Here is a 25,860-nt window from a genome sequence, read left to right on the forward strand (position 1 = left end):
GCATGGTTGTGAATAGATATTACACCCACGATAGTCGGTATCTCGGGCTGTTAGATACTGATAACTGTGAATCCTACTTATAATCTATATATTGCTGCCAAAACATCTAACCACCAAATTCGACCAAAACTGGGCATGAAACTGAGCATACTTATGATAATACATACTGAGGAAACACAGATCTTATACGGAAAATTTCAAAAATTCATTCAAATCATGGATGGAAACATACTGCATTTATTCCAAATTTTCCCCAATAGCAGTACCACTGAGAACAAACAATGAGTTTCAAAACATACCTATAAAGTCAAATTGGGTGATCCGAATTTTTGACAACATTATCATCCTGGGTTAGCTTACTGGTTTTAATGGACTTTGGCACTGAGCGAGCATATAGTTATATAAAGAGAAATATGCGTTCTCTGTTTCCCAAAATTTTCCAAAGAGCTGCCATCTCCCATGTGTTACAGAAACCTTTACTCAATGTGCTCCACTCTGTAATCTTAGGGTAGGGACAAGATCTTAACTAAAGGTAGCCATACACAATCATGTATGGTTACTATTCTGGTACATTTTACAGATAACTACCACAAAGATCATATCACTGCCCCATATTTCTTAAGCCTGCTGACTGGTGCATTCCGACTGGTTAGGTATGTGATAATATTTTGTTGTGCTTGAAAATTTTAATTTCAATTAGGTCCAGTAGTGAGTCATCAGATTGAAATATTTTAAATGCAACAAAGTCAGAATGCATTTTCACCAATTAGAATCATTCCGATCAGTGTCAAGAACAACCCTTAAAAGGGCAGTGTAGCCCTCTTTGAGAACCACTCCTCTAAGTTGGAAAAAGCTGAAATATGGCTTAAATCTTAGCCAGTCAGCTCAAGGTGTCAATTATTAAAAAATCCCAGGATACAATCCTCAGATACAAAGATAACCACTCTCAATATAAGGTCACCATCCCGGGAGGAAGGATTCAGTGAGGATCAGCCTAGAATTCGCTGGGAAAGCGGCAAGTTGAATGTGTGGCTAAACAAGGATCGCAAAGATATAGAGGTAAAGATGTGGTGAGGACATGATCCAGAACCCAAATTTTTTTATGCTGATTAGCTTACCCTCACCAAAATAATGAATTACTGTGCTTCCAGAGGACTTAAGTAAAACTATTTGAAGCTGATTTTTAATATGGCCACTTGATATGATAGTTTCAACTCTAGCTATTAGAATGATGTCATTTATGACGAGTGGGTGTTATAAATGTTACACTTTTTCATCCTATGTTTTAACTCATACATTTATACTACAAATAATATATAATATAAGTGTTTAAATCCTCTATCCTAGAATATTTTATTTTGAAATATGTTAGTTCGATCCGAAAAGGGGAAAACAAGTCTTGGCCATAATGGAAAATGCGAGCCCAATTTAAATCATTTAACTGATGCAGAAAATAATCTCAGATAATTACCAAGATATTTTTCTGTAAAAACATTGTACTAAAGCTGTTCCTAAAGCATATGAATGATAGAAAGCTTGAAAATTACCTTAACTATCGTCTTAAACTTTGAGCTACATATTACCGACATCCTTGTTGTTCTCGGCGATTCCCAATGAACTCAAAATTCCAAATCCCTCTAGCTAGCAGAGTGGATATATTTAAAAACAGATATACGCACTCTAATAGACATTTTGCTTGTACTTAAACGATAAGAGAGTATAGTTTGACTTACCTGCAATACTCATTGAAAGTAAGAACATAGCATTTGTCCTCTATGCATGCCACACTATTTGTGTCCTTGTGCTTGGAAGCGAAAATCTCGTCTTCCTGGTCCTCCTTCTTCCTTCCTTGATCTGTATGCTCAGGCCGATAGTACCACAGCAAGGACACCATCATTTCCCCTATCACACACAGTGCATGCTTGTAAGTTCATCAGTCAAGAAAATATATTCTAACAATAGGGTAGGGACTTTTGTCAGAAAACTATGTATCATATTACACTGCAATGCTACGACAAAGGTATTTGTATGAATTGAGTGAGAAGGAGCTATCCACTTGAGTTTTATCATAATAGCACCTTGAATGAATTTTTTTCCAGATATAGACATTTTCTCTTTAATCTGAGGGGAGCATTCACTCTGTTGAAAGCTCAAGAACTGTTCATCTAGTCAGTTTGGAAAGGAAAGGAACCCTTTTCACAATAAATTATGTTTAGCTTGATTATCACAAGCTGAACATTGTATTTCAGTGGCAATTTAGTTTTTCTTACAAAGTACAATTTTTAAGAGATATGCCCTGGGCTGATGTTGTAGAATTCAATAGTAATTCCAACAAAAATAAGTAATGAAGTTTGCAGGACTTCAGGATAAAAACTATGATATTTTACTTCCCCACATTAAATTTCACATGCTCATAAGGTTTTTCATTTTCATAAATGGACTGCTAATAGATAATTCACCCACCATCGACTCAAAGATACATTATGTGAAGCAGCACAATTATCTAACTAAACACTACGTAACATTAATATTCTTCAATTGCGAGACTAGAAGAATTGCATCACATTTATGGTGAATGTGAAATAATTCAACAGGGGGATATTAGATGGGATGCAAATGTGGTAATAAGAGAAGCCATGAGTGACAAGCCTAGCAGTAGCATATTTATTCCATAAGATATAAAACAAATGATGTGTAAGTATGATCCTCCGGGACAGCGAAAATATTAGCATTTCTTTTTAATAAAATCAGAAAATAATTACACAAATCTTCAATATGATTCAAGAAAAGGCTTAAACAACCAATAAAATTGGAATCAGCAAGCAATAAAGATAGTACCTAATTTTAAATTCAGAAGAATGCTTCACCGCCAAAACAAAAAAAATGACAGTTACATAGAAACAGCTTATGGTATTTGCATGCAAGGAATTGAACACACCATCTTCAGGATTCTCCCAGAGAGCAGCTACTTTTGCTACGAATGGCAGATCAACTTTCCTCGTTCCCGACTTCAAGAGGACACAGTCACGAGCACAGATTAAGTCTCCCTCTTCATGCCTCATCGATGGGAAGCACTTTCTGAAAACTGGAGGATCATCACTCTGAAATGGAATAGTGTATTATTATAGGTGCGGCCGTTAATTTCATTTGAATGTACACCCAGCCCAAACATGTAAAAATACCACTGTGCCAAGTAAGTAAAGGATATGGATAAAACGGATATTAATGAAATATTTTTAAGCCATATGAAATATCAAATCAATGGTTTATGAATATCTTGTATAATGTTAGGCACGATGTGGTGGAAGTTCGTAATATTGTTGAAATGACACATTGCAATATTTCCACTTATAGATTTATTTTACACTACGCGTTTCGTCGTTACAACGACATTTTCAAGTGTGAAAAAAGTCTTAAAGATTTTCCTTATATATCTTGGTGCTTGAAGGGGGGGAGATGGGTAAGATGGAGAATGGGGACTGTTCTTCTGCGGTAGAAGAAGGACACGGGGTCAACTACCCAGGAGGAGAAGATCATCTGTGTGCGAGGACTCCATCCGGACAACCACAACCCGAAAGAAGACAGTGAATGAGTGCGGGGTACCCTCACCCATCCTAGAACCTCTCTTTCCTTCCCCGTCACCCTGGTTCAGTTCGAGACCCTAAAAACGACCCTTAACCCCCCCCCCCCCAGCCTTCAGTATCCTCACTTCTCGTCGCCCAAACCCCATTCTCCATCTTACCCATCTCTTCAAGCACCAAGATATGTAAGGAAAATCTTTAAGACTTATTTCACACTTGAAAATGTCGTTATAACAACAAAACGCGTAGTGTAAAATAAATCTATAAGTGGAAATACTGCAATGTGTCATTTCAACAATGGTTTATGAGTTCACTTCCTGCAATGGTAACATGATAGAATAAAAAAATTAACTTTGTTATGTTCCACACCTCATTTATTAAAAACTCTACCGGTTTCCACCTTTTCAAGTCATTATCAAGAGGTAACAGAACAGTTACATATTTAATGAATACTGTGAGAAATATAAACAAGTGTATTTTTGATTCTATCATATGAAAATATAGTTCCAATATGCCAATTGGCTCTGTTATTGATTGTTATAATTCAATGTAAAAATAATGCAAATGCAAATGTTGACTTACGTCTACCCCAATCGGACTGAAGATTTCATGACAATAGCATTAAGTATTAAATGAATAATACACCACTAAAAAAGAAAAAAAAAATGACCAGTCTAGAGGTAGGTTTGCATTCTCTCAAGGCAATGAGAAGTAAGGGATTTAAGCATTTAGATCGAGTTGGATGTGGGCTTAACCTAGCTCAGATTCCACTTTTTGTGCAATTTCGATTCCAAGGGGGGGAGGAAAGAGGGAAATTCAACCCCCCACTCACCATCAAGATGAAAAATATGCAATACCAACCCCCTTAAAGGGATACCTATATCATAAATATTCAACCCTCCAGTCATATAACATACATATTAGTTCAAATTGTCCTTCAACACTTGTTCCTGGACCAAGCACAGCTAATTATTAATATTATAAGAAATCGAGCAAGGCCACCACAGAATTTTACTACACTAATTGCAAGTATGAAGTTCCATAGTTTTGATGATAGACACTTTTAAATTAGTTTCCGGAGGGAAAATCACGATTTCAGGATCGTACCCACTTAATCAGATCTAAAAACAAAGATATATATAATCAATTAAATTATCATAAAATGCTCATCAATAGCAAATAAATTTTACATCCAACTTTTCAAAATCTACATCTTATTTTTTCATTCTCCAGCTGTTTCCTGTGGAATACATTCTACTCATGTTAGCTACTCCATCATCCATTGGGGAATTAGGTATCGATAATTGCATTAATGTAAAAAGTAGGCGACAGTAAGTCTTTCAGCCTCAGAGAACAATTTGATTCAAGTCAAATATATTAATTGAAGGCGCCTGCGCCTTATCTGCACCTTATTTCTTCATTCCATTACCATTTATCGCGAGGAAAAAATAAATTGGATAGCAATCATGGTTATGAACAGCTTTATTACGAACGAATGGAAGAAATAAGCTTCAAAAAAATGCATTCGATTTGATTGGGATTCGAGGGCGGATCTCTCGCATTGCAGTGCGAATAATTTAATGATATGATACCAAGCCATCATAATTCAATGCGATTATTTCTATTTTTTACACAGGTTTTACTTACGTAACAAATACGTTTTTGCGCACTTTCTGAAGCGATTGCATTCCTTACGCGCGCGGCAACGCAGTGAGAGCTCAATCATGGAAAAAAGTCGACATAAGAAGAAATTGAAAAGCACAAATATTTGGACGTTATCGAACACATCACAGTACATTTTAAAGCTCGTGCTCATAAGATCATAAGAAAGAATCAAGGTGATGATTCATAAGTTCAGAAATCTAACTGCGACAACGACAGATTCAAATCCCGAATTCGCAGAAAATGACGATTTACGAGAGATGTTTTTTGTCAGCCTCCGAAAGGTCATGAATAGAAGACAAAGTGATTGATTAAAAATTATTTCATTACTAAATATATGTACTTTATTGATTACTTTTCGACATATCCGCAATCATCTCGGCGATTGAGGAATTGGTCACGCTTGCGGATAAGCTTTATACCTTATTCACAGAATGTTGCTGCCGAAGACTTTCATTGAATTTTAACGTTACCCTACAGCTCATCGCATGTTTGAAAACCCTTCCCTAAACCCCATCTTCATTCCAGCGAAAAGATAGATGTCAGGCGGCGCTATATAGGGATCGCGCAGTGGGTGATCGAAAATATCCCATTGGAGCTCACTCAAAGGGCAGTTGGGCGGTAACAGCGCTGAGATGAGGGGCGTTACCATGGATCAGAACGCTTCCTGCAGTCAGCATGCCCCGTCTTTTGTTTTGATTGGCACCGCGGAATCGTCGCGGGCGTAATGTTTCACACTGATAAGTTACATTTAATGTTGTCGACGTATTTAATTTCTCCTTATTGGCATCAAGGTTAAGATATGTCAATGTCAATTCGGCGACTTTTGTGGTTGTCGCTCCGCAGTTCATAGTTGGCTGAGGCGAAACTAATACTTAGGGGTGTAGGGGTATTGCATCATACCCGCCAGGGTAATCGGGATTTTCGGGGGACCTCCTCCAGAAATTTTTTTAGATTAATGGTTCAAAATGCCGAGATTTGCGGCTTTCTGAGGGATATTGGATTAATCCTAACACTATTTTATAAATAATCCTAATACCATTAATTAAAATGGATTAAACTCAAATATTTCTCAGAGCTCTGGGGGGGGGGGGGGGGGGGGAGGGTTTATCCCCCAAAACTCCCCCCCACGCTGCGCCACTAGGTGAGAATATCAATCTAGGCGACCTTGTTAATGAGACCTTAAACTGACGACTTAACGCAGTTGACCTCCGCACGCAGTTGCCACCAGTCGATGCATGGCGATTTTTCTGAGCTAAAAGAAGTTAAAAGAACAGCCCTCATACATACTAACTCGTGGAGTTTTAAGCTTCACAATATCTGTTGTGTTCTATTGTGTCTTGGTACCCTGGTTCTCAGCGAAAAGGGGGAGATGTTGTATAAATTTAATTCTAGTATTTTATTATGTTCTTTTACTTTATAAAGTTCTTTTGTTTTTGTAATGCACCAAGCACCAAAAAAAAAGTTGATTTTTAAAACTCTTTGCTAATATTACTTCAGTTCCTACTTCAATTTTGTACAGTCTAAGGTGAAATTGACCGAGTACTAGAATTTGACAGCACTTTTTTTAAATCGATTTCTGCAATCGATTAGTAAGTGCTCTATTACTCGAGCACCAGATTCAAAATAGATACTTTACGGACTTCGTGATACAGACATGCCATTTGAGCTTGTGAGGATCTTAATGCTTGAAGCATTACAAAAAACAAAAGAACATACATAATAAAATAAAACAAACATCCTAATTTCGGGAACTCGCCAATAATTCTCCGACACGGACAATTTTCCGCGTCACCACCGCCATAATATCGTCAATGCATAATTTCGGCACCTCTCAGGGAAAAAAGGGTCTTGTCAAAAATTTTCATCATTTTTTTTAAATTGGTAAAACATGATTCCTGATTGTAACTTTTATTGCAAGTTTTAAAAAATCGGATTAAAAAAGTTTTATTGGGGGGCGGGGATGGCTTATATTCGAAAATCGTGTGGATTAAATGTGTTGGTATTCGTTTCGGTACTTAAAATTTTTAAATTGAGTACTCGTAAATACTAGCAACTATACTCGGATTTTCTCTCCCGGAACTAGCAACTATCCTCGGAAATTCTCGCATAAATTTAGCTCGAAAAAATTATCGGAAGCCAGGTCTCTCTTCCCCTTCAATACGCCACGTTTTTTGCGTGATTATTGAAGCTTCCCAGGATTACTCAAGGTCATCCTATTAACGAGCACTTTTAAAGTATTTTTTTCTTCCAACCGATTGCAAATCATTTATTACATAAAATATAGAGGAAAATTCATTATAACAAGAGACCAAAAGGTATTTTCTCAAGCTCGACAGCTCAACTCACGCCCAGCAGCTATTTAATTAATCCCTAGATAATTCCATATCCATTATGTTACGCTAATGAAAAATAACAACCTATAAAAGGTGAAGATTTTTCAGCAAAAAATTCCTGACGATGGATTATTAAAACTAAGAGACTGATGTTACATAAGCAATTTGTGGTACTTCCTAGTAATTTACATCGAATTAACAATCAGCAATCAAAGAGGAGTCTTAGGTAGATAAACCCCGTAAACCACAAGCCGGTAGTATTTTATAACTAACAATAAGAGCAGACCCCACTTTTATATTATTTGTTCTTCCACCGATTGAAAAACATATATTACATAAAATATCGAGGCAAATTCACAATAGCAAGAGACCAAAAGGTATTTTCTCAAACTCGACAGCTCAAGATTTTTCAGCAAAAACCAACATTAATATTCCTGACGATGGATTATTAAAACTACGAGACTGATTTTACATAAGCCATTTGTGGTACTTCCTAGTAATTTACATCGAATCAACAATTAGCAATCAAAGAGGAGTCTTAGGTAGATAAATGCCGTAAACCACAAGCCGGTACTATTTTGTAACTAAGAGCAGACTCCAGGTCCGCCATAATTTTCCCCAGAAAACAAAGACAAATCAGCCATTTTCTCTTGCAAAAATACCGAAAATACCAGCGTGCTCGACGAGGGAAAAATTAATTAGTTTTGCTTGCCCACAAACAATGATCTAATTATAAACAAAGGACGCCACCATTATACTCGTGGACTGCATCATCAGTTAAAACTCTTCTAACTGTATCCTCAAAAGATTGTAAGGTATATTGAAAAATAATGTAGAGACAAACTTGAAACAGATGCCGTGAAAAAATTACATTTAGAGAGGAAAATTTCCAAAGATAAATAAACGTAAGCATGATATCTATCTAATATGAGAAACTGGCAAAAATAAAAGAGTGTCATCTTGAAGTCATTAATAAAACCCTAGCCATTCATTCAATTATTTTATGAGATAAATGATGAAACCGAAAAGATGAAGATAAAATGGATCGGCCGAGTAAGTAATGAGAAAGTACTAAGAAGAGTGGGAGAAAAGAAAGTCTTCTAAAAGCCATGAGGAGAAGACGGAACAACTTAGTTGGCTACATTATTACGCATCATGGTTTGATGAAAACAATCGTAGGACAGGTGGAAGTGAAGAATGGCAAGGATGAATAACATTGGGCAGGTCATTACGGATATAAAAGAGAAGAAAAACGTCACTATGAAAAGGCTAGAAGATCGGAAAGCGGGATGGAGAGCTGCTTTAAACCAACCTCAGGATTGTTGACATGTTGTTGAAATGTTGATGAATTAAAGGCAACAATATTCACACGCAAGCGCATTAAAAAATCAGGTGCCTTCAGAGATTTGGTAAGATGTCCGCTGCATTCACTATTTCTGGAGTACCATACTCTAAAATAAAAAAACTGCAAAAAAAACTCTGCTGAAGTGTAAGCAATGACACGCTCAGTGTGGAGCGAAATCAGAAATTTTGAACATGTGAAGCCGCACTCGATACTTTTCATACATGCAGTAACCTTTCAGTAAGTTAGTAAGGTTTCGAAAATGACGAATAGGAAATTTCAAGCCTGCCGGTTCATAGCTATTAATGGACGATTACACTTCAATATAAATTACTTCGCAGCGGACGAGCTGAACACCCTTGATTCATTGATTTTCTCTGGGTTTTTCATCATATAACTCCTGCAGCAGATACTCAAGAAAGAAGAAAGAATTTTCACAGCAAGAATGCTGTAAAATAGGCACCACTAGATTAGATGGGAACTATGAAATTTATTTATCATGGAATAGCAGCTATTTCACTCTCATATTGGCTATTATTTACATTAGAAAAGTTGAGAGGAAAATTTCCAAAGATAAATAACCGTAAGTATGATATCCTGTTGAATTTTTAAAACGGAAAACATTTTTCTAGCATAAATTGACACATTATTGCTGGTACTTCGGTATGGCTGGTATAAAATGATTAGACTAGTATAAAATGATTAGACTATGTATAATTATGCATCAGGGGCTAAACAATTTGTAAGAAATGAAAAGAGGGACTCGATACACAATACACAATTGTACGGCCAATTGATTCCCTCTTTTTATTTGTTACTTTTGAAAGGCTGTAGAGTTCAAACCTTCCCTTGATTTCAATATTAATAGCATTGAGTGATTGCGCAGTAACTAGGAGGGTAGCGGACCATAAAAAATCCCATTTTCATCGTAGTTCCAAAATTTGAGTAGATTTTGTCGAATGTATGGCATGAATTGTGAATGGCATGAATGGTCGGCATGACACCTGTAACAACCTCGTATGTGATACGAAAATACCCGTGATAATTTAGCGTTGGGAGTGAGGAAAAAAATAACGAGCATATAACACTTACCGTAAGAAATATTTTAGATACATATGGCTCTCCTTCCCATGTCCAACCGTTCGACCACTTGGGCATCAGAATTTTCTTGGGGAACAAAATTAGTTGCTTAGAAGGTGATAAGGCATCGATAGGGTCGATAGTGGAGAGAGCACCCATCGGGTCGGCTAGCTTGGAGGGTTTGGTTGCACCCTTGCCAGCCTTCGAGTGTGCCACCACACCACCGGACTTCTTCGACTTTTTACAAACTGTCACGGGGGGAGGGGGAGGAGGCATGGAACAAGTCACTGGCTCACTGGCACTCACTAACGACGAGCTGCGAGGCTCTAGGGATGGAGGAGGTTCGAGGCTGGCCTCGGGCAACAGCGGCTCTTCCGCACCCGTAGTCCGGCCCGAGTCGGCCTCGAGATTCGCCGCCGCCAGCGACGGAGGCAGCGGAGGCGACTCACTCAAGCTCCTGAGCATGCTCACCACTTTCCTCGCCCCCTTCCTGCCGTTCCTTTGCGAACCCATCCCTGACGAGTTCCTCCTGACCGTCGCGTGGGAGGGCGAACCGTATTTTCCCTTGCCGAGGACGCCGTTCGTCCTGCCCGGAGGCTGGGGCAGCAGGTTGACGGAAGAGGGCGACTCGTCGCACAGTACCGCACCTGTGTCGCATTTGCTCGTCTTAGACCTTTTCACTTCGCCGCCGTTGCTACCGCTGCTGCCGCTTCGTCTCCTCACCGGCGGCTTCTTCGTCTTGGGTGCCTGTAGGGGAGGAGGGGGGAGCATTTCCTGGTGGATCATCAGGCTATCCTGGACGGCACGATCGCTGGCACCATTCACGCGCGCACTGTTCGATTCGCAGTTTGTCGGTTGCTGCACTTCCGCGTCCGTCGCTTCTTGAGGTTGGCTATCCGCCGTCGCTTGAGCTACCGGGGCCTGGGGAGGAGAGGATTGGGGGTTTTGCTCAGCACAGAGACTCGCACATTGGGTTTGCTGGAGGTTAGAACTGCAGTCACTCACAATGGACGGTTCCGCGGCCTTGAGATTGCCGTCCAATATGAAATGATCACTAAGCTCACAATCTTTGCCATGCTGGTACTTGAACCCGTTCTTAGTCTTCTTCGGAAGCGGGAGGATCGGACAGTTGTCCGCCACCCTTGCTTCACTGTTCAACACCTTGTTTGAAGGCACTCGTTTTACATCCAAGGCCGGATGTATCATGCTGTCTACCATGGGACTCATCAAGTCCTCCTTCACCTTTTTGTTCGGCCCCGTACCTTCCATATGTTCGTGGTTGGAGAGCCTGCGCTTCTTGGGTGAGTTGTAGTTGGACACGGGTTCTTGCTGGTGGAAATGGATGGTTTGTTCGTTCACAATGTCCGCGACCTTTTCCTCCTTGAAGGTCTCGTCTTCCGATTTCACTTCTCCCTTCACCTCACTCTCAGTCACCTCCATCATGAGGTCACAAGGGTCCAAGAGTTTACCTCCCTGCTTCAGGGCCATGGGATCCGAGAAGAGCAGGGAACTACAGTAATTCTTCTGGTAGGGGTTCATGATCGCCTTCCCCACTTCACTCAATGAGGTCTCTTTCATCGCCTGCTTTCCCGACTTCATCATCGAAAGCACGTCTTCCTTCTCCGAGAACTCGTCGAATGGTCCCTTAACGCAATCCCCCACCATCTCGACCTTGTGGATATCCCCGACAGCCCACGGCTCAAAGTGCTTCTTCGACTCCAGCATGCACTGTTCCTCTTCTACCGAAGCAACTAAATCTTCCACGCAAGCCTGCTGTTGTTGCTGCTGCTGAGGTTGCGGTTGTTGCTGCTGTTGAATAAGTTCCGTCATGGTGGCGACCTCAGGCTCCGCAGTCGACTGCTTCTCCATGAGGTCTCCGGTGTCGCAGACCACAGGTACAAGGTGCTCCAGCACGGGGTCGGGGTGCGTCGTGCCGTCGAAGGTCTCGTCGGCGATGGCTGAAACCGCGGCTGCGACCGCCGACGCCGCCGAAGAAACGGAGGAGACGGCCGAGGTAGCGTCGGTGGCCGCCACAGTGGTCAGTGTGGGGTGCGGAGGCGACGGGGGACCGGCGCAGGATGCTAATGGGGGCATGCCACCGGCGCTGCCCCTGGCTGGACTGGGCGGGTGCCGCAACAGCTTTCCGGCGGTGTTGCCGGGGTGCGGCTCGAGGAGCAGGAGGGCCACGGGCCCGGGAGGGGAGGGCTGCATCTGCGGCGGGTTAGGGGGAGGCACGGCTGCGGTCGCGGGGCCTGTTGCGGCGCTCATGGGGGGCAGAACGCTGCTGGGGGCGGGGGCGGCGGCGGTGGCTGCCGTCGCGGGCGGGGGTGGCGGTGAGAAGCTGAGGCCGTTGCTGCTACCACCGTTGTTGCTGCTGTTGTTGTTGTTGGTGCTGCTGCTGCTATTACTGCTACTGCCTTCTATGGATGCTGGAGCTGGGCCCTTACTCTCACCAGTAAGAGGCCCAGTATGGACGTTTTTTGGACACGATTGCATCGGGCAAGGGCAAGGCTGGTACGTCGCATCTGCAAGTAGAGGAGGACGGGGCTGCGTCAGTGAAATCGGCGGTTGGAGGCGTTGTGACATCGATGGCATTCCAAAAGGGTCACAGAGAAGTGGCCACCGTGATTTGCACGAAAAATTGAAACGAAAGTAAAGACAGAATGATAAAAGCACAAGAAAAGAGAGCGGGTGGCATGAAGAGTAACCTAACCAAGCACCTTTCCCGACTGCAAATATTTTCGTCCCTACATTCACGATGGATGCGATCTCAAGAGTGCCGTTCAGAACAATAAAGCTAAGAGTATTCGGTAAACTACAAGCATCATATTCATGACTACGTGTTTCTAAACTGGATAGAACAACGATATTTAGGCGATAACAGAAAATTCAAACGTAACCATGAATTATGTCTTTGGCACGCTCAAGTTAAGGAATAACTGCCTGGCTTTGTTGACAAATCAGTTTAAATTGACTATATTTAAGATAAATATTTCGTAAAAAAGCTTCATCTTTGAACGCAATATCAGGCATACGAAAATAGGAGTCACTATAATATTTTTTCTGAATTCTCAAACTGATAATCGAAATAACAATTCCACCAAAATTTGCAATCGTCACCAGTTGGGCCAGTAATATTTTTGAAAATGAAGCAAGCACATAGCGACAAAATGGTAAATCAAAGGTGATAGAAATAAATTTTCTGATACCTGTAAAATCATCGATACTGGTGTTGACAAATCATGAATTAATTTGAAGTCAATAGCTATGAAAATGAAAAGCCGAGTAAAAAATTAATTTCTCCGAAACCGATTACCTGATGTATCCTCAGCGACATTTTCATATAATTGACTATATAATATCACTGACTGGGAGACTGACTAAGTAAATATCTAGACTGAATAGTTCAACTTAAGAAAGATAGAGGTACTCATCTGTTCCGTAAATACTCCCCACAAATAATACTTCTCCCATCATTTAGCATGCAGTAGATCGCATCCATTGTCTGACATCTAGATGCATGCAAACATACACACAACACCACCAAAGTGCAGAGCACTAAGATGGTCACACACTTGCCAGACATCACAGACGAACGACGCCAATAAATGAAAAACGCAAACACCCTTCCTCACACACTCATGGAAACAAACCTATGCAGGCGAGACTCGTACCCGGTGGCGTGTGGGAGTAACACGTCGGAGGCCCGGGGCTGTACCCAGGATAGTACTGGTAAGGCTCTTGAGGCGGCGGGGGCGCCTGAGGGTACCCGCTCCCACCGCTTGAGTCCCCCGGCGACCCGAACGACGAGGGCCCCGGCAGGGGCAGGGCTCCTGCCGCCGCCGCAGCGGCTGCAGCTGCAGCGGCGGCTGCCGCGGCCGCCGCACCCGGGTAAACCTCCGGGTAGTAGGAGACGGGAGGAGGCGGGGGAGCGGCGGGAGGCGCGGGGTAGCGCCGGTAGGGCGATGAGGCGTACTTGTGGCCGCTGGGGGACGGCAGGTAGTGGTGGGCCGCGGCGGCCGCCACGGCGGCGGCGGCGGCAGCGGCGGCTGCCGACGACGAGGAGGAGGGCGGGCCGGAGGAGGGCGAGGGCGAGTAGGTGGGGCTGTAGCAGAGCTCCTGAGGCGCGGGGGCGTACTGGTGGGTCACGATGGTGGTGTGGCCTGCGTGGTGGTGGTGCGGAGAGTAGTACTGGTGGTGCGCGTGGTGGTGGTAGGGCGCAGGGTAGAGGTGCGGCGAGTGGTGCGGGGGTGCCTGCTGGGAGGGGGGCTGTTGGGGGTAGCGGTGGAAGGGGGAGGAGGTCACGTGGCCTGACGACGAGGATGAAGAGGCGGAGGAAGCGGAGGAGTGGGGCGGGGGCCGGGCGGCGGAGGAAGGCGTCGGGGGCAAAGGAGAGAGGCCGACTTCCGAGCACGAGGCATCGTCGTCGGCGGAGGGGGAGCGGGGCGGCGGGGGACCCGTGGCGAGGGGAGGCCCCGGGGGCCCTAGGCGCGGCGAGTCGAGGGGCGGCGCGTCCACGGCACTGCCCAGCACCAGCGCGGCCGGCGCCTTGGTGCTGCGGCACACCTCCGAACCCGAATGGATGAGAGGCCCTGCCGGCTGGTAGTACCCTGGAAGGAGAAAAGAAACGAGACTCAGCAAAGATAATGGGAATAAATCCACTCCGGATGACCCGAATTATTACTTAACACCAACTTATTGGTACTGGCATACAATGATAAAGGAGGGCGAAGTCGAAGGGGCATCCTTAAGGGGAGGGGCCAAAATAAATGTAAGTAGTCATTCAAACCAACCCTAGTGGTGCAACCTTAGAAAGAGACATGAAAAGGACACAATACAGGAGGTACAAAAATATTTATGCACGATAAAATCAATCTCTAGCATTGGATCGGGCGTTGGCATCTCCAACCAACGGCTTCCTTCGCTTCGATCGCATTTACGTCGTGTTACATTCCATTTACATAAATCATTCATCACGTTAATTGCTTCGTACCGCTTTTTCATTCGCGATACATTAGGATTGATAAGGTTTTGTAATTACCTTCGGAATTATTGCTTCAGGGCTATTACACTATCCATTTCCGACCACAACATCTTTCGTAAAACCTTATCGTTCAGGATCGAGATATTTTATCTGTAGATAAGGAACACCTTCACAAAGAGGTACCTGATGAGATGTGAAGAGATAAAGAAAATATATCCCAAATATTAGCATAATTTGTAAGAGCCGCGAAAACCACTGACTTTTTAGAAAATATATGACACTTAAAAAATAAATAAGGCAGTTCCATTTCAATAAGGAATATTGATAACATTCAGTAGCAATAATCGCGCAGTGTTTGTAGAGATAATAGAGTATGAATTTCTGATAATCAACACGAATGTTCCAATTTAATCAGCATTCAATTCTCCCATTAAACATGGAAGAACCTCCGCAGCCCCAGCAGAGGGATTTTCTTTGGTTATAGTCTCGTACAGACGTATTTATTCCGAAGGTATAAATATTTATGGAAGTGAGTAAAACCGTGGGTTACCATAACATGAGACAACCGAGGTGGAATAAAAGGTTTTAGTTATCAAGGCGCGCCACAGTGAGGGATTAAAAGGCGGTGCGGGCCTCCCTCCAAATTTTCTGGGAAAATGGCAACAACACAAGTTTTTATTTCACCATTTTGACACACCATGCTCATGTCCAATAATTTTTCTGATCTTTTCTAGGGAGTTTCTCCAAAATCTCCATTCGACGAAATCGAATGATTGCCCTTCAGGGGCTACGAGAAGTTATGATAATAATATGATTTATTGTTCTTGTACTACTCATTAAGAACACAATGGGATTATAGAAATAAAATGCAGCCCATAATAGACACATAACAAAAATTTATAGGGGGAAATTATAGAATTGTGCGGACACATTATAGTGAAAATAAAATGAAAATACAAAAGAGAAGACATAAAAACAGAAGTTACACACTATCAAGGGGTTTTATATACCGAAAAAAATCTTTCCTTAAAAACAGACAAAGAGACAGAATTCTTCAAATCCTTAGGAACCTTGCTCCACAATCATGCTCCAATAACAGAACAAGATTTTTCACAAGTAGTCGTTCTGTGTTGGGGGTGATGAAAAAATCAGGAGCCATTCTAGTTAAAATTTTGGACTTATTATTTCCGACAGAAAAAAATTGCCTCAGGTAACAAGGTCGTTCATTTTTTTAGAAGACAGTAGAGGTATGTACCAAGCAAGTATTTTCTCTTGGTTTTTGCCTTCAACCAAGCAAAACGGGTAGAGTAGGGGGAAATGTGATCATATTTATTTATGATGAAAATAAACCTAACGCAGATATTTAATAGGCGTAGTGAAACGTCCCTAAGTTGAAGTATTAAGTAAATTTAAGTAGTGAAACGCCCCTAAAGAACACTTTGATCTGTCCCTGGTGAGCCGCCTAAAGGCTTCCACGATATCTTCTACCAACCATTTCGGAACTTCGAGCGCCAGTTAAAATCTTCATTGGAAAGCAAGCTGTACAATGGAATTCAACGTTGTGAGGGCAATGTCAAACACAACCTCAGAGATGTCGTACATACAAAAGCACGTCCGTCCGTGTCACCAAAATTTCCTCCACTTGACGCAATCTAGTGAAAGTTCTAGCGTTCTCGTCAGGTAAAAGTCGAAGTTGTGACACGCATTCGTGCTCCGAGTTATTTTACAAGCCTTTTGTCTCTCCCTCCTATTGTGATCTGAGCCGATAAATGGAAAATGTCTCGTCACCACAGACGTTCATTCTTATCCACGTTGCTCACACGACAAAATTTTTCCTGATGAATAATGAGCGACCAGTTATGTTTGAACGGTTAACAAGTTTAAAAGGTGTCGCTCGATAAAGCTATTCAGAGCTTTTTAATAATTCACGATATCCTCGAGGAGCAACTAAAACGGACGGACAGGGCAGCCTTAATTTGGCCCGAAAGCGCATTTGATTTGGCGCAATCTGAAAATTCAGAAGCTTGCTTATCGTTCCACGAAAAACAACGAAACGTATTTAGACGCTAATATTCTGTTTTTGTAAATACATGGGAGCAATTGAAATTAAAGTGAAACACGGCAGTAAAATCTAATATTTCACAATACGGTGGTTTCATATTTTTTATTGCCTGAATATGAAGATTATTACTCCTGTAGTACGTATTTCACGCTTTTAGATTTTTAAATGACGATATCTATTTTTCGCGATTAAATGAAAAGTGAAAAATTTCAAGCGCGCGAAAACGCGGCGGCTAAGTAAGAATGCTGGGAAAAGCGCGCATGACGTCTGGCTGCTGCTGTGTGATCCCACCTGGGTGCGAGGCTATTAACGCCGCTACGATGCTGGCTGCTTGCTGCCAAGCATGGCGGTAGCGTAGAGTACCCTGCTGGCAGATAGCGCTCGGCATAAAAAAGGATTATCAACACCCTATCACATGAAGGAAACTTTCCGACCATAGGCAATTTTAATAAGTAATTATTAAGAGATGTCTCCCTGTGCTTTGTACCACATGCAAGCACTGGTAATCTCAGACCATGTAAAACTCCTTACTACTCGTATAGCATCTAGGTCCCAGTGACGTCACGTGGAGTGGCATCGCATGGGCACCAATCTGGCCGTTTTCAAATGAGGTTAAAACTGAACATTACCATTCGTCTAAACTGGGATTTCTAAAACCAAATGATTTGCATATTATGAATAAACTAATGGTGGGAAACGAATCGCAATCAATGCCTTTCGTATTCTTTCACGAGGGAAAACTACCCCATTTCCATTGAGAGCAAAAATGTGTCATATTTGATAAGCCGAAAACATATTTTCAACAGAAGTTTTCGTGAAGAGCATAAATCGTAAATGAGCAATTTGCGTAAGTATTGAGGACGCGTCACTCCCTCTCGAACAAACATATTTTGCCATTTTTCGCGGTGTATTACTCTTTTGAAACTTAATCAGCTGTTGAATTGCGCTGGGTAAACAGAGCGAACCATTTTCAACATACGTCTCCACTTCACACATTTAAAAAAATATTTCCTAAAGAAGGTTTCCGCGGTTTTCTTTCGCGTCAGTTGGCTCGTGGTAACAGTTTCGCTGACTATTTTGCTATCGTCTGTTAAAAGAAAGGAGTGCCGATACTTCCCCGAGAAAATTTTGGAATCGTAGAAATCGTCTTCCCCGTTGAGCTTCAACAGGGAGGACGGATATCTCCTTCACAGCGCCTGGAAAAGACTTATCCACGACACAGTCACTCAGAGAGCAGCACCCAATCAGCCTACGGTATACAAGCGAGGCAGAAACCACACGCCGACACCTTCTACATGAGGACGCTGACGGGATAGCCGGCGAAACTATTGTCCACAAGTCAACTGACGTGGGATAAAACCCGAGAAAAATTCAATGATAACATAAAAATTCGATATGAGAAAAAATACCAAAGTAAATTTTCCAAATTAAAGATAGAGATACAATGTTTTGGAAAAAATAACCTATATTTTATTTTTTAATTTACACGATACTAAGTTTTAAACCACTAACACCTCACGTAAAAAGACCGGTCGAGCGAGAATGATACATTCCTATTAAGCGCCAAAAACAAATGCGATAGGAGAAGATAAAAAACACCAGATTTGCAGAGTGGCAAGCGAGTGGCGCACGTTTGCATTTGATCCGTCAAAATGAGTGACTGGCGAGAGAAAAATCTTAAGCGAGCGCGGTCGCGTTAATCCGAAATGCAAAACGTTTCGCCTTCATGAGCACGGCTTTGTCTCATGAAAGTACCAAGCAGCGGAGTGTCATTATGATTTAGGTGCACGGTGGCTATTCTGCGCACGAAGGGCTGTCATTCTCGGATCTCAGGGACAGGGAAGCGAACACTCGCGGAGGCGAGAAACGCGCGCGCGCCTGTATGAATGCCGATACATGCCTTCTGCGCCGGGGAGCCGTGAGCGAAGAGCCGTGGGAGTCAAAAAAGGGACTGCGGCAAAGACCACCCAACGAGATCATTTGTCCAACGACAAAACGCTTGTTAGCACTGGAAAATTTCTTCTCTAATCTGGGACTAATACAGAAGAGAAGTCTAATCCAATTTTCTTTCCTAGCACTCACAGGTGATTGGAAAAGAGTATGATAAGAAGAGTAATTTCCTTAAATAAATAAAAGAGATAGAATATGTCTCAGGAGAGTAAACGAGAAGGTAAACGAGTACGAGCAAAGCGTTTATATTCTCCGTAACATCAAAATTTGCACGACAACAGTTCAAAGAAGGAAAGACAAATTAATATAATTTACACGAAGAGAATGTTGTGGCAGCGGTAGCGGCAAGAACAATGATACTAATTGTAAGTGGGAACTACTGGTGCATTACTATTTACGGAATTATTATTATTTAGGTATTATATATATTGAGGTGTGTTTGAATGGAGTATTTACGAAGTATTCTGGAAGTATCACCCCAACATGGCCTTCCCTCCTTACGTCACAAAAACGCCTACCTCCTTTCATTCTATCAAAAAATCCTCATCTTTTCCTTCCTCTCCCTCTTTTACCCAGCATTTTTAGCAGTTTAATTCTATACCAGTACAATCGAAATATTTCGTTTTGGAGGTTAGTGAGCCAGGTGTGCAGAGGAACGTGTGGAGATCTTCTACACTTCTACACACACTTTTTGGAGGCAAGTGTGCAGATCTTCCATAGGACATTGATTATAATTTATGATTATTCAAAGAGGACGGCAAATGTAAATCGTAGACCATCGCACACGGTCATATGAAGCGTGTTTTGTGGGGCAATAATGAGAGAAGAATTAAAAATAAATTCAAAATGTTTTAAAGTAAGCAAATGCAGTGATGTCTGTGCGGCTCGGTATATGCTAGTGTCATAATAAAATTGTGAGAAAATAAATTATGGGGATAAAACATCAATAAGGAACCATGAAGATAAAAAGAAACTGAAGAGTCCTTTGAGAAATGCCTGATTCACGACCCACTTCCAATTGACAAAATAATAACTGGGGGTACTTTCACGGGAAGGTTGACTAAACGCATGAGTCCGCAAGAGATAACGGAAAGCCAAGGCATTCTTAGCGCTGATAAACAAAATATTAACATTCTTATTTAACAAATAAAAAGCTCTCATCGTTAAGCAATTATACCGCAGGACAGGCGAAGATGCCAAAAAAAGAGCGTAAAACAATTCTGAGAGAAATGCTCAGTTTATGCATCTTCCTAAGTAATACAATAATTTACGACCAGAGTCTAAATTAAATCCCTGCTACTAAACTACATATATACGGGGTAGTTGCTGGATTCAAATGTACCAAGCGTCGTTTCTGCTTCAAAATTTTCAAGGAAATGACTCAATTGGGCCACCCACCGAGAAAAAACTTCAGCAAAGAAAAAAAGTCAGCAACCTACCTACATAATAGCGGTAATAGGAAGCTACCTTAACGAAGTATTGGTACAATGGCTGACAAAAATATTCCTGGATACTAACCAACACAGACAGCAGAAAAAGTAATGAGGAAAAAAAATATTTATTTATTCTTGTACCACCAAAAACAGTATCACTGGCCTTTTAACTCGGGGGTTTCAACTTAAAAATTGAACGTACACGAACATCCATTGGTTAGGGGAAACCTACCCAGACGGGACCCTAACCCGCGACCTCTTGTGTGGCAGGCACGGACTTTACCCCGCTGCCACCGAGGTCGGTAAGAGTAATTTTGATTTGTTTTAAACAGTAGAAGGTTTCTCCGAAGTTCTCGGTACTAAAAATTAGTGACCCACTCACACTCGAGCTGTTTAGAAGCTGCTCAACAGAAATTACACCTTCGTATTTCCTCAGTATAGTCATAATGACTAACCATCCAAGCATCGCTTTCACTAGCTCACAGTCCGTTGTTTAAGTAGGTTGATAGTATTCCATGATCCATCAAGAATGGTTACTTCATAGGAGACGTTACTTATTGGTTTGTAGAGCAGTCCACATAACATTTAGAGTCAAATATGATATGAGTTAGCCGATTACGAAACAAGATTAACGGCACTGCGTTAATTTTGTTTCGTAATCGGCTAGCGTCCCCAAGGCATAATCCAACTAATTAGGGCCGGTAGAATATATAATTAAAAGTATACTTCAAAGCGTAAAACATAGGGACGTAACTAGATACAAGAGTTCCGTAAAGGCACCGGACAATTCAATTAAGTGTCTTCTCTTCACGTCACTTTCGCTGAATAATATTAACTTTTAGCGGGAGACGAGTAAAAAATTACTCGAAAGGAGGAAGGCACATCGTAAATTCGAAATTTCATGGCTTTTGAGGATAAATAAATACATATATGTTTGTGGAATACTGAGGCTATAAGAATTTATTAAAAGGATATCAGAATTAGGTAATATAATTACGCGTAACAAAAATTTGGGAATATCATAGATGTAAATACATACTACTCGCATTGAAGGATAGCTTTTTTTCACCAACGAAGTTATAATTATTGCTCAAACTATTTAAAATAAAGCAGCAACACTTTTGAGCGGCGCTTCTAATTTACGCGAAATTCCCAATAATCTCATAATAATTATTTAAAAAATACAAAAGAAATCACGGATAAAAACGAAAATTTGTACACCAATTAGCACAACTCGGTGCTTTCGCAGAATTAATCCGGAGTATCATTACCAAATGAAGAATTTTTGTGTCTGTTGAAGCCAAAACATTTTGCGAATCCCATCGTTTCGAATTCATTCTCGAGGAGCTTCAATCAAGTGTCATATTAATAATTAATCGGATGCCATTAGGTCCTTCTCGTAACACAGGTGGGTTTTTTCAGCAACGAACTAACCACAGACCGCTCTCAGCCTATAAATACATGCATATGGGCGAGATAGCTACTTTTTTTGTCTCCATTCACAAGGATGCTTGCACCCGATAGCACTTCAACTGTGATTTACCCAAAAGCAGCCACACAATGATGGATTATTATCTCTATTAAAACAAAAAACACACCCCGCGTTCAAAATTGAGAGAAAAAACATATCATATGGAAAAGTAATTTCATTTTAAAGGCAGGTCAATACTCACAAAAACAAGCTCAGTGAAGTGAGCTTGGAGAGTATATGCATTAAGAAAAATAAATATAAATTTACTACTAGGAGTTATATTATTTACTCAAGGCTCACGGTCCAGGTATTGAAAGCGGCTGTACTTGATTTTAGCCTGTCTGTAATACTCGATATATCCGATCGGCAGTGGCGTAGCGAGGAATTTCGTTCGGGGGGGGGTCCAAGACCAGGGGGGTAAATTTTTGCAAAACAGGGTAGGTACTAAGTTATGGGTTTTAAACTAATTTTAACACTTTTCAAAATCGAAAAAACTTCATTTGTTAAAGAAATATTTTTTTAATTCATGATTGTCTATTTGCACACTTCTTGATTCCTTCCAACCCAGGTTTCGGCACATAATACCATTATCAAGGCACACTATCTATAGGTATATCTAGGTAATGTCCCGATTGCTATCATCCAAAGGTCATTTACCTTGAAAATGGCATTAAGTGCCCAAAAGCCTGGGTAGGCAGATATAAACAAGTGAATAGACAAGTGTTATCATTATGTTAAGTATCAAAGATTTCCTCTGAATTACGCCGGTAACTGTATCTTTAATTCCCAATTATCGAAGTTAAAAAATAATCACGATCCAATATCGAATTTTCAATATTGCCCAGGCCTACCCTCTACCTGCCACACTTGCAACATAGTGGAGCACCCCGTGGAGGACGGTTGCCCACCAAACACGTGTCCAATAGTTCCCAGGGACTCCGGGAGAGGGACAAGAAAAAAAAAAACAAAAGAAGAGGCGCATGCGAGTGGCAATCGGGGGACAATAGCGGCGAGACGGAAAAATTACGAGAGACAGATTCGATGAATTCACGCCACGCTCTCCCGATTCTTCCGACTCGTCGCCAAATGCCATTACTGGGAAAAATACCAGCGGCAAAATTAAAATAGCTCTCTCTCTCTCCGCTTAGGCGTCACAGAGAAGAAAATCGATAGGGATTCGCAATGAAAAACAACTTGACCCGACCGCAGTATGAATAGGCGAGAAGCCCGTTCGTTTCCAGTTTCGCGATCAATAGAAAATTTCTATTGGAAAGATTAAATCGAAAGGATATTGTGCGCGGTTTTCACGGCTCGCAAGGGGAGACCACGTATCTTGCTACGCCTTTTTCAATGCTACATTTTTTTTCACGGTGCTTGGAAAGCCCAGTACTTTTCGGAGTGGGCAGTGTTTCCATTGAATGGGCCTTAGTTCGGCTGCAATTAATATTTTCCCTGCGGTAAGTTTAGCATACCCAACATAATTTTATATATAATCAAATGAGGAAAAACGATAAAAATGTGGACGACAAAATATATCACCGTAACGGATGCTCGAACCCTGGTCTCCAAGACGGGAGTTGGCGACGCTGACCAATACAACCCCTTATTATTAAATTATGCAGGGCAGGTTAAACTTACCGCAAGAAATATAAATCATTACAGCGAAATTGAGGCCCATTCAATGAAATAATTACCCATTCCCAGAAGCGTTTGATATTCAGGATACAATAAAAAATATAGCATTGAAAAAGGTGCAGCATGGTATGAGGTCCACCTTGTTAGCTGAAGCGTGTGGCTTCATATATATGCAGAAATCGTAGCAATACAAAACATCGCGCACTACGACTATCATTAATGGTGACAGATCAAAGGGCAATCCCTGATCCGTTTGTATTATCATTAAGTAATCCATTAAGAATTTCCGGCGACCACAAAAACATTAATATGAAAAAATAAATGCGAGCTGCAACGGTTTAACATATTGCCAAACAAGTAGTGACTTAATTGAATATTCAAACCTCCTATTCACATTTCAAAAAAGACGTAGCTTGTTGGGTGCAACTTTACGCTACTGACAAGCAAATCTTGTAGAAGCCTCTGACACAACCCAAATTAAAACCCTGTAAATGAAGTACTGGGATTTCCAGAACCTCAAGGAAAAATTTTGGGCGCATATCGAAAAGTTTTTGCATTTTACTTTCGTATTTGAATGCCGTTCAATTACTGCTAAGGAATATAACTAATGAATTACCTACAGCTATAATTAGTAAGTACCTCATGGGTATATATCCCTCATTGTAAGCTAAACATAAGATGTATATAATCATAAAAATAAAGGGAGATTTTGAGGAAAATTTCATAATCATTGAGCCTAACCCTAATACCACTCATGGAGACGCATTGATACTGAAAAACATAAACATATCGGGCATGATATATGAAACCACTTCGAAAGGAAGTTGAGCAATTGTTTTCCTTCGAACCGATAACAACATCGACCACGCTTCCGTCAATGTTTTTCGTACACGGGCCGGCATTGAGCATCTTGGCTCCACGTAGCCTCGTTCTGGGGAGCGAGAAAATTAGGAAAAAGTCCACCAGGGCACTGTTCACCACCACGGACCACGGATTTCGTCCACGCCGACGACGACGGTGACGCAGCGTAGCGGGCGGTCGGTGAACTGCCGAATACGAGGGCAGGTAGGCAATGTTTCCGTTAGCCGTCACCGTCCAATATCCACCGGGCGCTAGGCGGAAATAGGACGAAGAGCAAAGGGGGGTGAGGAGGGGGGGAGGGTGAGTGAATTGGGTGGTGTGGTTGGTGAGAGAGAGGTTTTTCGGGAACGTAATGATGAAAAAAATAAAAGAATGCGAGGAGACCGGGAGAAAAGGGGAAATTTATTCCGGGATTAGACTTGGAATATTTGCCCTATGAAAAACATATACGCCAGCCTGAATGGAAAGCACTTCATCGTCGGGATATGACGCGAATAAGATGTCGACCACTTTCAACACTAGGAATGGACGTCACTAAAAGCTATCTAAATGCAACGTATTTTACCATGGGCCAAAGGGCACGTATTGTCCCGAGTATTTCGGTCAGTGGCTTAACACCTCAAATGGTTCAAGCCCCAAAAGAATGCCGAGCCGGCGACTACGCGACTGATGAAAACACCATTTGGTCGGAAATCAATGAATGCCAAGATTACATTTACGGAATTTCTTTTAATCAGCATGCGAGTTAAATGTTAACATTTAATTATTTAATTCATTAGAATAACCTGAAAACAAGAGTCATCCGGAGTATAAATCTACAATATAGTGTATATACTTATAATACGCGCTGATTGTAATGAATCCCTCATTTTTTATGTGATTGAGAAATCGTAAAGCAGTTGCCGTTGTGCTAAAACTTCAGAGAGCGACTTCTCAGAAAAAATAAAGATGGAAATATTTCAATAGGGGTATTTTTATTAAATGCCTAGTTTTTAGTACAATTACTGGAAAATTAATAAGGTAACACTAACTAAAAACCGACGTACTTTCACGTTCTGAATACTGAGATTTTCACCTTTATGCCAAATCTACTAACATAGATTCCCTAGAGAATTAGAATAAACGTTAGCATTCAATAATTTCATAAAAATAGTATACCTCACTTACAAATTTCACGATATTTTATTAATTTCATCCACCTTATAGCAGTGATATTTATGACTCACAATATTTTCGTGGATACTTCTCATCGAAGGCCTTACATGGTCTACCGTTGACATAGATTTCTTGGTGCATATTATAACTCAATTGGTGACAACCTAAGGCAGATTAGAACGTACATGCAAGTAGGAAAGAGCGGATATCACAGAGTATTATCTGAGAGAGTATATCGCAGAGGGATTATCACTATTTTTAAGTAGGAAAGAGAAGGGATATCAAAGAAGTTTTTGGAAACTCCACAC

The 25,860-nt window shown here is 41.4% G+C and overlaps 1 protein-coding gene across 2 annotated transcripts in view; it reads right to left on the minus strand.

The window, feature by feature from the left end:
• LOC124153652 (calphotin-like) overlaps positions 1–25,860 on the minus strand; it is a 360,116-nt gene that overhangs the window by 6,662 nt on the left and 327,594 nt on the right. Inside the window, exons 2-5 of one of the 2 annotated variants that reach the window (XM_046526946.1) lie at positions 13,676–14,611; positions 10,014–12,526; positions 2,939–3,101; positions 1,734–1,902 (exon numbers count right to left, since the gene is read on the minus strand). In XM_046526946.1, the coding sequence (XP_046382902.1) occupies positions 1,734–1,902; positions 2,939–3,101; positions 10,014–12,526; positions 13,676–14,611 (3,781 nt within the window). Of the gene's footprint in view, positions 1–1,733; positions 1,903–2,938; positions 3,102–10,013; positions 12,527–13,654; positions 14,612–25,860 lie in introns of both variants that reach the window. The other variant, XM_046526945.1, reaches the window with a different exon arrangement.

The sequence above is a fragment of the Ischnura elegans genome, chromosome 2, assembly GCF_921293095.1.
Source record: "Ischnura elegans chromosome 2, ioIscEleg1.1, whole genome shotgun sequence".
Lineage (NCBI taxonomy): Eukaryota > Metazoa > Arthropoda > Insecta > Odonata > Coenagrionidae > Ischnura > Ischnura elegans.